The sequence below is a fragment of the Silene latifolia genome, chromosome 4 (assembly GCF_048544455.1).
Source record: "Silene latifolia isolate original U9 population chromosome 4, ASM4854445v1, whole genome shotgun sequence".
Lineage (NCBI taxonomy): Eukaryota > Viridiplantae > Streptophyta > Magnoliopsida > Caryophyllales > Caryophyllaceae > Silene > Silene latifolia.
Window position 1 is genome coordinate 28,013,276 of NC_133529.1, and position 14,597 is coordinate 28,027,872.

The window sequence follows — 14,597 nt, forward strand, 5'->3', positions numbered from 1 at the left end:
ATATAATTAAATCTATTAACCTGGTTTTTTGAGCCTAAATGAATCAATCAAAATCGATGATGAATGAACCCTAATTATTTCGTGTAATTTTTTTCCCCTAATTAAATCGTCATAAATCCTAATTGATGCAATTGTGTGAATCCTAATCCAATTAATCGAAATTGTTCAATTATGATAAACCGTAAGGCAAAATCAATCCCTAATTGAATTATTAATTCGTGCAATTATTTGACCCCTAATCCAATTAATCGAATTTTTTCAATGATGCTAAGCCCTAAGTCAAAATTAATCCGTAGTTAAATTATTAATTGGTGCTATTGTATGAACCATAATCCAATTAATCAAAAATGTTCAATCATGATAAACCCTAAGTTAAAATCGATGATCCCTAATTCAGTTAAGTGATGAACCCTAATTGCGTGAATGATTACCCATTGCATACCTATATGGTCAAATTTAATTTCATTATGAGTTTTAATTATTTTACGTATTATTATTATTATTATTATTATTATTATTATTATTATTATTATTATTATTATTATTATTATTATTATTATTATTATTATTTATGGATATAAGATATTTTGAGAAACTATTTTATAAAGTTTTGATCCTTCCTTTTTTGAGAAATTCCATTTCCTTAGTTGAAAAGATTGGTAGCTTCAATTAAGGTAGGATAATAATATTTAATTTTTAAATTGTAAATTAGGTTTCAAATATAATATTTTAAAATATTTTAAGCATGGTTTTAGGAAATATGATTTTCGAAAATCTTATCTTTTTGTTGAGAGTTTAGTTGGGATAAAAAAAAAAGATTTTTTGTTTTCAGAAGAACGGTTACCAAAAAAAAAAACAAACCAAAAAGATGGATTTCGATCTTAATTTACCTTGGGAAGACGAGGAGCACGTTAGGGAAGATGGTCTTGAAGATATTATGGTAGATGATGTTGATGGTAATATTATACAAGGGGAAGATGAAATTGTTAGCTTTAATAACTTTAGTTTAGACGATTACTTATATGACGATGGTTGCAATGACGATGTTGTTCGTAATGGAGCTATCGGTGACGATGAGACTGTTCACAATTAGGCTGTTGTCAATGAGGATGTTAACAATGATCTCCATGAACCTCCTATTATTGAAGGGGGGTTTGTGCAAAAAGTAGCTAATATGCTAAACATGGCGAACACTGACGTTGAGGAAGTTGATCCTCCGACAGAAGGAATGACATTTGCTAATGGTGATGAGTTTGGTGCATATTGTTACTTATATGCCTATCAACGTGGCTTTCAATTTTTTATTAGGATTAATAAAATTTTGGATTGCTATACGGAAAAAGGGGTAAAGCGCCATGGTAGTGGGAATAGCGAACCTCGTTTCTACAAGATGAACCGAATCAGACTATGTTGCACAAGGGGGGCGGATCCGAGCAAAAAGAATGGGTATATAAATGATCCCACATATAAGAAATGCGAGTGTTTCGTAGACGCATCGTTAAAAGACGATTTTATTGTTATAAAAAAAAAACTAGTCTGGAGCACAATCATGATGATGTCGATCCCGCTAATAGTCGTCATATGGTGGGATACAGGTTATGGCATGAATATTTTAGAAGACGGGCTATAATGAATGATGAAGCCGGTATCTCAATTGCTAAAAATTTCAACACTTTGGTCAGAGAAGTTGGTGGCCATGCTAATTTACCCATAAAGGAGCGGGATTTGAGGAACATGATCAATCAAGAACGACGTCGTAGTAGAATTAACGGTGATGCAAATGCTCTGGAAGAAAAATTTATCAAGCTTAGAGAAATCGATCCTGACTTTTATTGTTCCATCCAAACGGATAAAGAAGGCAAGCTCCTTAATGTGTTTTGGGCTGATGGACGTTGCAGAGGTATGGCCAAGGTATTTGCTGATGCGGTTTCTTATGACGCCACCTTCCTCTGTAACAGGTAACAATTAAATTTTAAACTCGTATTTTAATCTTGTATTTTCATTCAACATTTCAATCGGTTTTTAAATTAATTGTTGGTTAAATTAATCTGCCATGCGTTTTTTCAGAAAATGTTCTCGTCATTGAAAGAAGGTAACCTGATCATTCGAAATATGTTTTGAATTTGAACGGTCATTTGTTTACGTTTTATTGGAACGCTTACTATGTTATGCTCAATTTTATGCTCATTCTATTCTGTTGTACTTAATTTGTCACGGCCTTATGCTCAATTTGATTAGTCTTATTGTTTCATCGGTCTCGGTCATGGTCATATGTTTTACGGAAATTCAATTAGTATGTTATTCTCAATTTTAGTCAACTTTGTATTTTGTAAGTTTTTATTCAATTGCCAGTAAAGAAAACCGATAATTGATTTAGTTTACGATTAATTGTAGTTTACGATTAATTTTACAGGTACAAAATGTCGTTTACTCCATTTGTTGGTGTAAATCATCACGGTAGCACTGTTGTACTAGCATCCGCTTTGATTTCGCACGAGGATGCCATTAGCTTTACTTGGGTGTTTAAGAGATGGTTAGATTGTATGGGAAGAGCTCCGTCAGTTATAATCACGGATCAATGCAGGGGGATTGGAAAGGCTGTGAAGGACGTATTTCCTAATACGCCCCACCGCTTGTGTCTTTGGCACATGATGCGTAATGGCGCAAAAAATTTGGTAGCGAATCCGAGGTACAATGAAATTAAGGCTGACCTTACTGATGTCGTTTATGAAAGTAAAGATATCCATGATTTTGAGGATGCTTGGGAACTTTTTGTAGTTAAATATGGCTTACGTGAACATAGTTGGGTCAAAGAGGTATATGCAAAAAGGGAAGCATGGGTTCCTTTGTATTGGAAGAACATATTTTGTGCAGGTATGTCATACACGCAAAGAAGTGAGCAGACGAACCGATTCTTCAAGATTTACTTTAATCCACACAGGGGCGTCTTAACACTAATAGAGGCCCTGTGCCCCGTAACAAAATGAGGCCCAAAAAATTACATTTGAAATTTTATGTAGCCAAATTACATACAATTGATTTTTCATTTGCTCAGAAATGAAAACATGAAAATAAAATTTGACAACATCACCCATTCATTCAAATTAAAACACTTCAATTGTATCTCTCATCCTTCCAAATTTGATCAACAGAACCTTAACAAAATACAACACACATAATTTAGAATAATTGAAAAAAAATTAATCATGTATAAACAAATTGACAAGATTCTTTAATTTGGTCCTTGGTCAAATTGTCAAAATTAAGAACGCAGTTCACTGATTGCCAAACATTTCATCAATATTCATATCATAAATTATAGTCTTTAGATGATTAAGATGCCACTAATTATAATATGATTGTTAAATAAATTATTTAAAGCTAAAAAGTAAAAACTCATAAAATTGAAAGAAATTCTACCTGAGATTTCTCCTTGGTAACCCTTTTGACCAGAAATTGATGACTTTCTATTGATTTGTTTCAAAAAAAATAAAAATAATAGTTAGAACTTTTGTTAGATGGGGAAATCTGATTGAAAGAAAAATTGAGACAGTATAAATGATTATTGTGAATTGGAGAGAGAGATTTATAATAAGAAAAGATCTTTTGTTTAATTTGGGTATGATATTATTGGGTAATCTCATAGGATATCTTCACATCTTGGGAAGGAGAAGATTACGCCTGACTATCTCAAACGTTTGAAACAAAGTCGTTATATTTTTTTTTTTTTTTTTACGTTTAACTTCCCGAGTTACACATTTTTGGGCCTAAAATTTGGAGGCCCGGTTCCTGGGCTCAGCCTGAACCGGCCCATAGCCGCCCCTGAATCCACAAACAACTTTGTTTGCCTTCTTTGCAAATTACGAAAATGCCCTACGAGCGAAGGTCGAGGAAGAAGAAAAATTGAACTTTGCTTGCACCAATAAACCATGTAGATACGATAAGAATGTCATTGTTGAGGAAGTCTTTCAAAGAGCGTACAGCAACTCAATGTTTGCGAAGGTGAAAAAAGAGGTGTATGGCCTAATAAACACCAACGCGGAGATTAAGATGAATATTGGGACGTTCTCTCTTTTCGTTGTAACCGAGAAGGTCAAACATCCAATTTGGAAACCACGGGATAAGATGTACGATGTGAGCATTGACACGGCTTCGGGTGAGTTTACTTGTACTTGTCAGCGTTTTGAATTTAAAGGAATACTATGTAGGCATATTATACGTGCATTGTTGCTAAAGAAAGTGCAGTTGATTCCTGACAAGTATATTTTGAGTCGATTTCGAAAGGATTTGGTACGGGGCTATGAGCATATTCAGGTTGGGTATCACACACCCGCGGAGTCGAAACATCTTAAGCGGTCCATTGCGGTGACGTTAAGGAACGGTTACTTGTATAGGCTAGCATTACACTCCGATGAGGCTTTCGTCCTATATAATAGGGAATCACAGAAGCTAGTGAAGGAGTTGGAGGCAACTGTTGGTATTGAGATTTGAGACCCTCAATGCCATAGGAGCAGGTACGAACGTTAATCAGCTGTGGGGTCATAGGAGACTACAACGGAAGGAAAACAATCAACGGTACATGGTAAGACATGCGACTCCACGTAGAGAAGGCAGACTAGAAGACCCCGTTGATAAAAGGGGCACGGGGAGAGCTCCTAGGCCAAGACAGAAGACGGTTAGGAGGGCTCTTAACGTTGACGAGGCAGGTCCTTCACAGCCTACGCCGCAACGGAGGAGAGTTACTAGAAACACAACTCGTAACACGCAGTAGACTTTGTTTAATTTTTAGTTGAATTATTCTTTGTTTCAATTACATGCGGGATTGAATTATTTTCGTTTCAATTTTTAGTTAGACTTTGTTTAATTTTTAGTTGAATTATTCTTTGTTTCAATTACATGCGGGATTGAATTATTTTCGTTTCAATTTTTAGTTAGACTTTGTTTAATTTTTAGTTGAATTATTTAGTCGATTTTGTTTAGTTCAAGTATTTTCGTTTAGAAGGTCATTCGATTTATAATGTAAAAACATCAGCCAATAAACAGGTCATTCGATTTATAAAACTATGGTCTTAATTCGTTTTTCCTCTTAAATTTGTGTGAGGTATATAATGAAATGAATGTGTGTAATGTTCGTGCTGATACCCCTTGCTCAATTGGTTACTAGACTAGCTGCAAAAACATACCCCCCTTCTAATGCTGCGCGGGTTCGACCCTTACTAACAATAGGTTTTTGCTTTTTTTTTTGCCCTTTTTCCTTTTTATTCCCTTTTCCCCTAATTTTACACTATAATCAATTTCTACGATTTAGCTGCTATTGTTAACCTTTATGTTTTCATTTTTCCTCTTAAATAAAAATTGAGTTGGTTCAATAAAAATTATACACGGATGGTTCAATAAAAATTATACACGAAATAATTGAGATGGTTCAATAAAAATTATACGCTTTATCTTTCTTTGATAGACGATTTTTAATGACTTGAAAAGACGATTAATGATTATGTGAGATTTTGCTGCTCAATTACTAAGATGGATCATTATCTTTAAAAGACAATGATTATGTGCATCTCCATACTCAACCTAAATCAAATATTGTGCATGTAATGATTATGTTCATCTCCATACTCAACCATGGAAGATTGAACGTAAATTAGCGAAAATGAACGATTACAAGCGAAAATGAACGATTACAAGCAATTTACAACCATCAGATTAAATCGAAATTGAACGTAAAATCGAAATTGAGCCAAATTAGCGAAATATGATACCATCTGATTAATCTGATTACAAGACAGAAAACCATCAGATTAAGCCAATTACAAGTAATTTACAACCATACATCTGATTATCCGATTACACAATAACTAATACGAGACTAGACGGCAGATTATACAACCCTATCACATCATTTAGCCCGCCATGCAAAAAAAAAAGAGCAGTTTGTACAACTTTCTACTCCAACTAAATCATGATTACCCTTGCATGCAATACCAATTTTGCAAGCAAAATGAAATCCCCATCACATCGACCCTTGCATGCAAGGGTAATCATCGGCCGAATTTACAAACAAAAATAGGCCGAAATTACAATCAAAATCAAATCCTATTGCATGCAATCAGATTGGGCCGAATTTGCTACCAAAATGAAATCCGATTGCATGCAATCCGATTACAGTTTTCGGACTAATAATTAAAACGTAACTAAAGCATAACCTAATATACCATTATATGATTAAAAACCTATTTTACATAACCCGTTTGTAGTATGCCCATCCACGGCCTCATGCAAGTTCATGTTTCTTTCGGAACTTCAGATCTTGGTAGTCTGCCCATCCACGGCCCCATGCCTTGCAAACCGCTACTAATGAACCACGATCCCACGAATAACAACGGGGCATGATTTCGTACACAACCAAATCCTTGCATGCAGCAACTTGAAATTGAGGCGTATTCCCGTTGGTAGAACCAATAGAGACAGAAGACGGGATATCTTTAATTACTTTTGGTAGAGGAGGTCGATAAGGGGCAGGACAGTAAATTGCCCAATTAAGTTCCCCTTGGTTAGCCATGGATGAAGATAAGGATATTTTTGAGAAAAAAAAAATTAGGGTTAAGGAGAGGGTTTTTAGAGATGAAACTGTTGAAGGAGGAGATGAAGATGAAGAGTGGGAAAGGAGGAAGTTGAAGGGGGGTGTGGATTTATTTATAAGAAGATTTCTACCCATTTTTATCTTTTTTATTTTCTTTTACGTTAAACTTTTTAACCATTTTTTTTCTTTTTCGTTTACATTCTTTACCTTTTGTTTTTCTTTTTGGTTAATTAGAAATAATAATATACATTGTACCAATAAAATAATAATAAAAAAAATAAGCTAAAACACTTTTACATGAAATAAAGATATTAAAGCATATACGGTATAGGTAATCTTATTTTTACATGAAATAGTTAAAATTAGCTATGAAATATGACCTTCATTGTATTGATAATTACCTATGATCGGTATCGCTAAGTAGGTTTTTACATGAAATACTTAAAATAAGCTATGAAATATGTGATTACTAAGATATGATCGGTATCGCTTAGTACATTTTTACGTGAAATAGTTAAACTAAGGTATGAATATTAACATTACGTAGTTATAATGATCGGAACTCCAAACCCTAAACCCTAACCCCTAAACCAGAAACCTAGAAACCCTAACCCCTAAAACAAATTCCTTGAAACCCTAACTCCTAAAACTGAACCCTAAACAAAGATATGATCACTATAGCTACGTAATTACGTTTTAACATGAAATAGTTAAAATAAGCTATGATCGTAACTAGTTAGTGGCAAATTACATGAAATGTCGATAGTAAGCTATAATCGTAACTAGTTAGTGGCTAATTACATAAAATGTCGATAGTAAGCTATAATCGTAACTAGTTAGTGGCTAATTACATAAAATGTCGATAGTAAGCTATAATCGGAACTAATTAGTACCTAATTACATACAATCAAACTTACAAAAACTAAACCCTAAACCCTATATTCTAAACCCCAAACCCTATATTCTAAACCCTAAACCCTATATTCTAAACCCTAAACCCTAAACCCTATATTCTAAACCCAAACAAGAAAATTCAGTTTTGCGCCAATTCAAAATTTCTAACTTAGTTTAAATTCGAATTATTCAATTTTGCGCCAATGGTGTCAAATTAGGTAAAAAAAAAATCAAAGCCAATTTAAGTTTATTGAATTAGTTACATATATTTCTTATATAGAAATATTCAATTATAATTATTTCTTATTTAAATACATTTTTACCTAAAAATATTAACACTTAAAATCCCAATTATATACATAATTGACAATCGATTAGATATAGGGTTAATATACTTTAGAATTTAGGGTACTTGCACTTCCAATTAGCGTCAATTCAGTTTATGCTCTTTAAAATTTATGTTACAATTTTCTTATTATGTTATTTTTTAAAATTCACAATCAATTACGGAAACAATTAGGCCGAATATTTTATACAATATTTTAGGAAACAAAATAATAATCACATAAGTATTTACCATTATTACGATTTCAAATTGATAATAATTTAGGCAAATTACAATTTGCCTTTTTTTAAAACACTACTAATTTTCAATTTTACGTCATATTTTAAAACCTAATTAGAACCACTGATAAAATGAAATGAAATCAAAACATAAACGTGCTAATACCCCTGCTTAATTGGTTACTTGTATAATTCGTCTATTCTAGTTACCCTGTGTTCGAACCCCACTAACAACAGCTTTTACAACATTTTTTTTATGCTTTCCCTACTTTTGCTAAGTACCCTTTCGTCATCAGGATTCAATAATTGAATTAGGGTATCTAATTATTCAATCATTAATCAACAATTTTTTATCTTCTTGAATTAGGGTTCGTAATTCTTGAATTAGGGTTCATCATTAGGATTCTACAATTCAGTTAAGGTTCATCAATTTTCACAAATTGAATTAGGGTTCATACTCTTAAACTTAGGTTAACTTTTTAAAATCCAACGAAACAAATTAACCAATTAAGACGAAAATAATAAGAACTTTATTTTAATTAAATCAAACGATTACAACTTAAATTGTGACCAAAATAAAAAAAAACGTGGGAAAAGGACTAAAGGACTAAACATGCTAAAACAAAATACTAGAATCAAACTAAAATTGGAGGTGTCTTGCAGGCAAACGATAGCGATATCGATCCCTAGTCCTCCATTCTGGATGCGTAGGAGGAGGAGGTGTAGGATGATCAAAGTTATTTCCAAATTCATCCCGAACAATGCAATCGTCTGCCTTTGGCATTGGTAGATACTCCAAACCACCAACTTGACGCCATTTAAGATGGTCATCAGGTAGAATTGCTATATTCTTAGCATTGTACTCCTCTTCATAAATGTACTCTATATTTTGGCAAGGTACACCATATAGAGCTTTTTCGAAATCCTTCTTTGGAACGATTTCGATCATCGCTTGCACGAACCTTCGTGTCTCCAGAAGGTCCCGTTCGCGTGCTTTCATCTCACGTTCTAAGCGACTCTTCATCACACCCAATTGTAGTTTTAGAGCAGCCATTTTTGCATCGTAACTAGCCATTTTTTTTTTTCGAAATTGATTTTCTTATGAATGTATTGTGTATTGTGTGAGTTATTTTCTAAAATGATCAATGAGGGGATACTTATATACACAATCCCTTTACAAATTTCCCACCATTTTTTTCCTCCAAAAACAAAAACGCATAAGACTTTCAACCACTCTACACCCCTAAAAAATCGGCAACAATATATGAAAAATCTTTAAATTAGGAATAATTAAATAAATTAAAGATATGACAAAATATTCTACAAACAACGTTGTTTTATATTTCCTTGAATTAAACACAATTACATAAATATGAAAATAAAATCTTCATCCATTAAAGAAATAATAATGGCCGTAAATAACCTTTGACTGATTAATAAGAATGACTTATATTTGTGTGAGCTATATAATGAAATGAATATGAATAATGTTTGTGCTGATACCCCTTGCTCAATTGGTTACTAGATTAGCTTCAAAAACTAACCCCCCCCCCCCCCCCCCCCTCTAATGCTTCGCGGGTTCGACCCTTACTAACAACATTTTTTGCTTTTCTTTTTGCCTTTTTTTCCTTTTTCCCCTAATTCTACACTAAAATATGCAGATTACAACAAAATAAACCACAGTGATCGTCATTTTCAATCATATAATTGAATTAAGTTTTAAACAATCTATTTAATTTGGGGTTATTGAATTTTGACGAGAAGAATTAGGGTTAAGCATATTAATTGATTCATTTTTATTAATTTCATTAGGATTTATAAATTTGATTACTTTGTAATATTTACGATTACAAATTAGGGTTCATCCATGATTGATCGATTTTGACTTGGGGTTTATCATGATTGAACAATTTTGATTAATTGGATTAGGGTTCAGACAATTGCACGAATTAGGGTTTATGATGATTTTTCGATTTTGAATTAGGGTTCAACCATGATTACCAATACATTATCAATTTTACTTAATTCGATTCATGCAATTGAATAAGGATTAGGAAAGTAGATTTAAATTTGGGGGGAAAAAATACACGAATTAATTAGGGTTCATTAGTCATCAATTTTGATTGATTCAATTAGGGTCAAAAAACCGGGTTTTGTTTAACTTAAAAAATTTAATTCATTTAATTATATTAATGAAAATAATTATAGAAATTAATGAAAATCAATGCAAAATTAAAAAACTTCCAAAATTAAAGTTAACTACATGTAGTTAACTAGTTAACCAAATAAGTTAAATTACTGAATTAACCCTAAACTAACTCATCTAACTACACTTAGGTTAGACACGCGACATCATATAATTGGTTGTGTATGGAAATCCCATACACAACGTGTATCCGTAGCCTTTTCGCTATAACTTTGTTGTATATAGAAGATGTTTTACAAAACTAATTAATCGACAAATGAGTATTAAAGATCATATAAAATATTTTCTTAGAAAAATATAAAATATATGGAAAAGAAAATATTTATTTAATTTTAGTAATTTGCAAACAAATACAATAAATACTTAACTGAAATTAAACACTAATAATAGAACTTTAAAAGAGTAGTAATACCATGCATTTAGTTCATGAAATTATTTCACGTAAAGAATAAGATTTTGTACAAAAAAAAAAGAAACATGTTAGCGTCATGGCCTCCATAGTCGAATAATAAGCAATATGGGCATTGAGTAAACGAAGCAGACGAAGTTGTTCATCTTTGTTGGTGGTTTGCATGGTGGTTTGCAAATTTTTGACGTAGGATTGTGGTAAAACGTGGTTAGGGTGAAAGTAACTCATGTTGTATTGTAATTGTAATTTTTTTTATACAACATTAAATTTGTATAACTGTGGATTTGTAGTTTAACTACAACTTTTGTATGAAACAAATACGAATTACTTTCTAAGCAAATGAATAATACTCGTACAACAAATGAATATGAGGTAAACTGAAATTTGTGGTAGACTTGGACTCTGGGAGTGTCCTACTGTTCTTGTACCATTGTACGGGAGTTTGGCGTTGATGCATTGATATACAAGATGGGCTCAAAGAAGGAAACCCAAGTCCGGATTCGTCAATTCTCGTATAAAACGATTTTATCGTACACAATAAATTATCGCAATTTATTAACGTGCATATTTAAGTATGCTAATATTCATTTCAACAAAATATAGTTAAAGTCATCAAGTACAATTCATATTAGATATGGTTAGGAATGGTACCTAAATTGTAGCTTGTTTCGATAGTAAACATGTGCTCTCTCTTTCTGCATGATCACGAGAACAAAGGGTTTGTGGCTCGTGATATTGTCTATTAAATAAATGAGGAGTGTTTCTTAAAGACAGAGTGGGAGAAAATGTTAAAGATCCACAAACTGAGAACAAGACGTAGGAAGATGTTCATTCTTGGTAAAAATCAGTAATTATTTCTTCGAAATCTAAAGTGGACAGGAGTCATGTTACTTTTGAAAGTAACTGGCTTGTAGCTTATTAAGATGCTTTATCTAGTTTTAACTCCACAAAAGTCCGAAATAAACATAAACATGAAAATGTTTATTTAGCTTGATTGGTTGGTGGCAAAGGGTTTTGCACGCAACAACAACGCTTCATTGAATTCGGATATAATTTGATATAGTTGGATTTTAAAATCATCTTGCATGAGTTTTGTAAATCGCAACTATCCTAAGGTAGGATACAAGCTTAAGAAGAAATCTTAAGTAGATGTCAAAGTGTAAAATTTTGTGTTTTGGCCATGAGTCATGTGATAAACTTTTCTCGAATTGTCGAGTAGTTCTGTTTATACATGGAGTTTAGTGGGAGTTATATGGTGTTACTAGTCTTATATGTAAGGGACATATTGATCATTGTGAGATGGGAGACTTAGGAGAAGAATAATACATCTCTAAGGTATCCAGACCTATAAAGATAGTTCTAAGAGAATATTAGCGCTAAATGAATATTCTTATATTAATAAGAATCTTGAGAAAGTTCAAAAGTATTGAACATGTAGAAATTGAATCCACATGCTTCCGCTGCGGGATTAGTTCATTACGCTGAGATGTATCACCATTCTTAAATTTCGTATACTTGGAGTATGACGAAAAGTTACAAATCGAATCTTTGAGAGAAGTCTTCATATAGCCACATAGTTCAATAGTTAGTACTCAGGAAGTAATAAAGATATGAAGGTAAGCATTTAGAATTGAGATGGATTTATTGCAAGAAGTTACACAAAAACCATATTCTAAATTTATTGGGATGGTTAGAGAACCATCTTGGCTATATTATTTAAGGAGGATATTTGCTAGAAACATCCTAGGCAGTTGAACAATGAGATATACACAACAGAAATTGAGTACACTTGTAATAATGACATATGCAAGAAGGAAGGCATGATATTAGGATTCGGTTTTATGAATTGGAAGAACTATGGTAGTTCGTTCCAATAACCGAAGTTCCTATCCCTACCCACTGTGAGGACAGTGGGAGTTATTCAAAGGCAAGAGAGACTATATCTAGATTGGATCTAGACATGTACTCAAAAGGTTTTTATAATAAAGATTATACATAACAATGGGAAATAGTATATAGTAAGGTTAGGGAAAGTGCAATGTATTGCTAAAACTTGCTAACCAAGGCTTTTTCATAGGCTAAGAGCATGAGAAGTCATGCCATTTCAATTGAGTTGAGATGTATAGTTCTATACAATATTAAGTATGGATTATAGATTATGTAGTAATTGATATGGTATCAATTTTATATATGTGATAATGCATTCATCGTTTGAGTTTTATTAAAAACTCTTTTATTACTTTGTTATATCCAAATAGGTTGTAAGGACAACGTTGAACCCTATTAAAGTGAACTGAATTAACATAGTATTGGCCCCTAGTTGCTTATATGAGGTGACGTCTCGAAATGACTAGAGTGTGATGCGATTGATGGCAAGTTCAAGTGTCATAGAGTCATAAGAGATGACTAGTCGATCACATAGGCAGACTGTATGGGACACTCTGTTGGGCAGTGACCGCTTATAGAGTTCTGGTAATTTTTATAAAGCCTGGTCGTGGCGACAGCTACTATAGTATTCTTTTGAGTCGATTCTTTGATTAAAGACTGTTCGCCCAAGTTGGCACAGTTTTTGATTGGCTTTGATTTATGCTCTACGACTATCGTAACTGAACTCAAATGGGTATCTTTTAGGACATGATGAAGTGTGGCTATACGAAGGGAATAGTGCTATAGGAATTGTCCACCCCCTTGTCAGGGTTATCTAAAACCTCAGGGCCACTTGAGGAGTAGTGAACTGAAAATGCGTGGCCACGCTCGGAAGGTATCTACGTCAGATAATTTGATCAGACAGTTACTCTCCAGATCGAGGAAGCCACTCAAGATATGATCAAATGCAAGTACGACCTGCAAGACAGCTTGCATTGAGTGGGAGATTGTAATAGGACAAGAGAATTGGTGACGCACACTTGTCTCGGACAAGTGGGAGATTGTTGGAGTAAGTGTCCTCAACAATAGTGCGATCACATGATTAAACATCATAATTAAATCTCATAATAAGAATACGTAAGGGATGATCATTATATAGTCAACTGATCAACATTAATCGGTAATGATTGGCTAACTGAGTTTAACATTACTGTCGTTTGACGGTGGTGATCAGTTGATCCCTTAAGGTCACACCTATAGGACGATTCTCAAACAAGAAAGTTAATTAATTGTACATTGATACAGATTAATTAAATCCTTAAATTGAACAAATTTATTTATAAGTGAGAATTATATATCTTATTGTAATGTGGTTAAATAAGATTCAATTTAGTAATTAATTTATTATATTACTAAAATTGATTAATGTTTATGAAACATTTGAGATAAGAGAAATTAGTTAGTTATAATTAGAAGATGTTGTAAATTATATTAACTAGACTTAATATGACCCATTTTATATACATGTAATTGTGAATTACTTGTTAATTGGTTAATTATAACTATTTTACTTAAAATGATATTTAATTAGTTAAATTTGCATTTAAATTTCTAATGACATGTTACTTGTCACATGTCACACATTACAATTGACAAAAGAGTAAATTAAAAATTACCCCCTTTTATAAACCACTTTTCTAAAATAACTCCCTTATGAAAACTTTTTAATAATCAACTCCCATAAAATGTTCTCAGGTCAAAAATTGCACCCATTTATCCTTTCAGGTAAAAAAATATTTTTTATGACCGTTTTGCCCCTGGTGTATTCTTTGTTCTTTTGTTCTGTCATCCTCTCATTCAACTATTCCTCTTATTCATTGGACCACCATTTTCATCACCTACTTCCTCCTCAAATCACGAGCATCTACTCTCCCCTACAACACCACCCTCGACATCGGACCACCATTTTCGTCACCTAATTTCGCTCACATGCATGTCCAACTTTCTTGTTTTGCCACTCGACATCATCAATTATGCACACCATCAACATTCTTCTTAACCCAGAAAGTTTG

At 32.8% G+C, this 14,597-nt stretch overlaps 1 protein-coding gene across 1 annotated transcript; it reads left to right on the top strand.

The window, feature by feature from the left end:
- Positions 1-1,183: 1,183 nt before the first annotated feature.
- LOC141651288 (protein FAR1-RELATED SEQUENCE 6-like) lies at positions 1,184-4,491 on the top strand. Its single transcript, XM_074459007.1, has 4 exons — positions 1,184-1,446; positions 1,536-1,958; positions 2,414-2,848; positions 3,936-4,491. Exons 1-4 carry the CDS (start codon positions 1,184-1,186, stop codon positions 4,489-4,491), a joined length of 1,677 nt encoding a protein of 558 aa, XP_074315108.1.
- Positions 4,492-14,597: the final 10,106 nt, after the last annotated feature.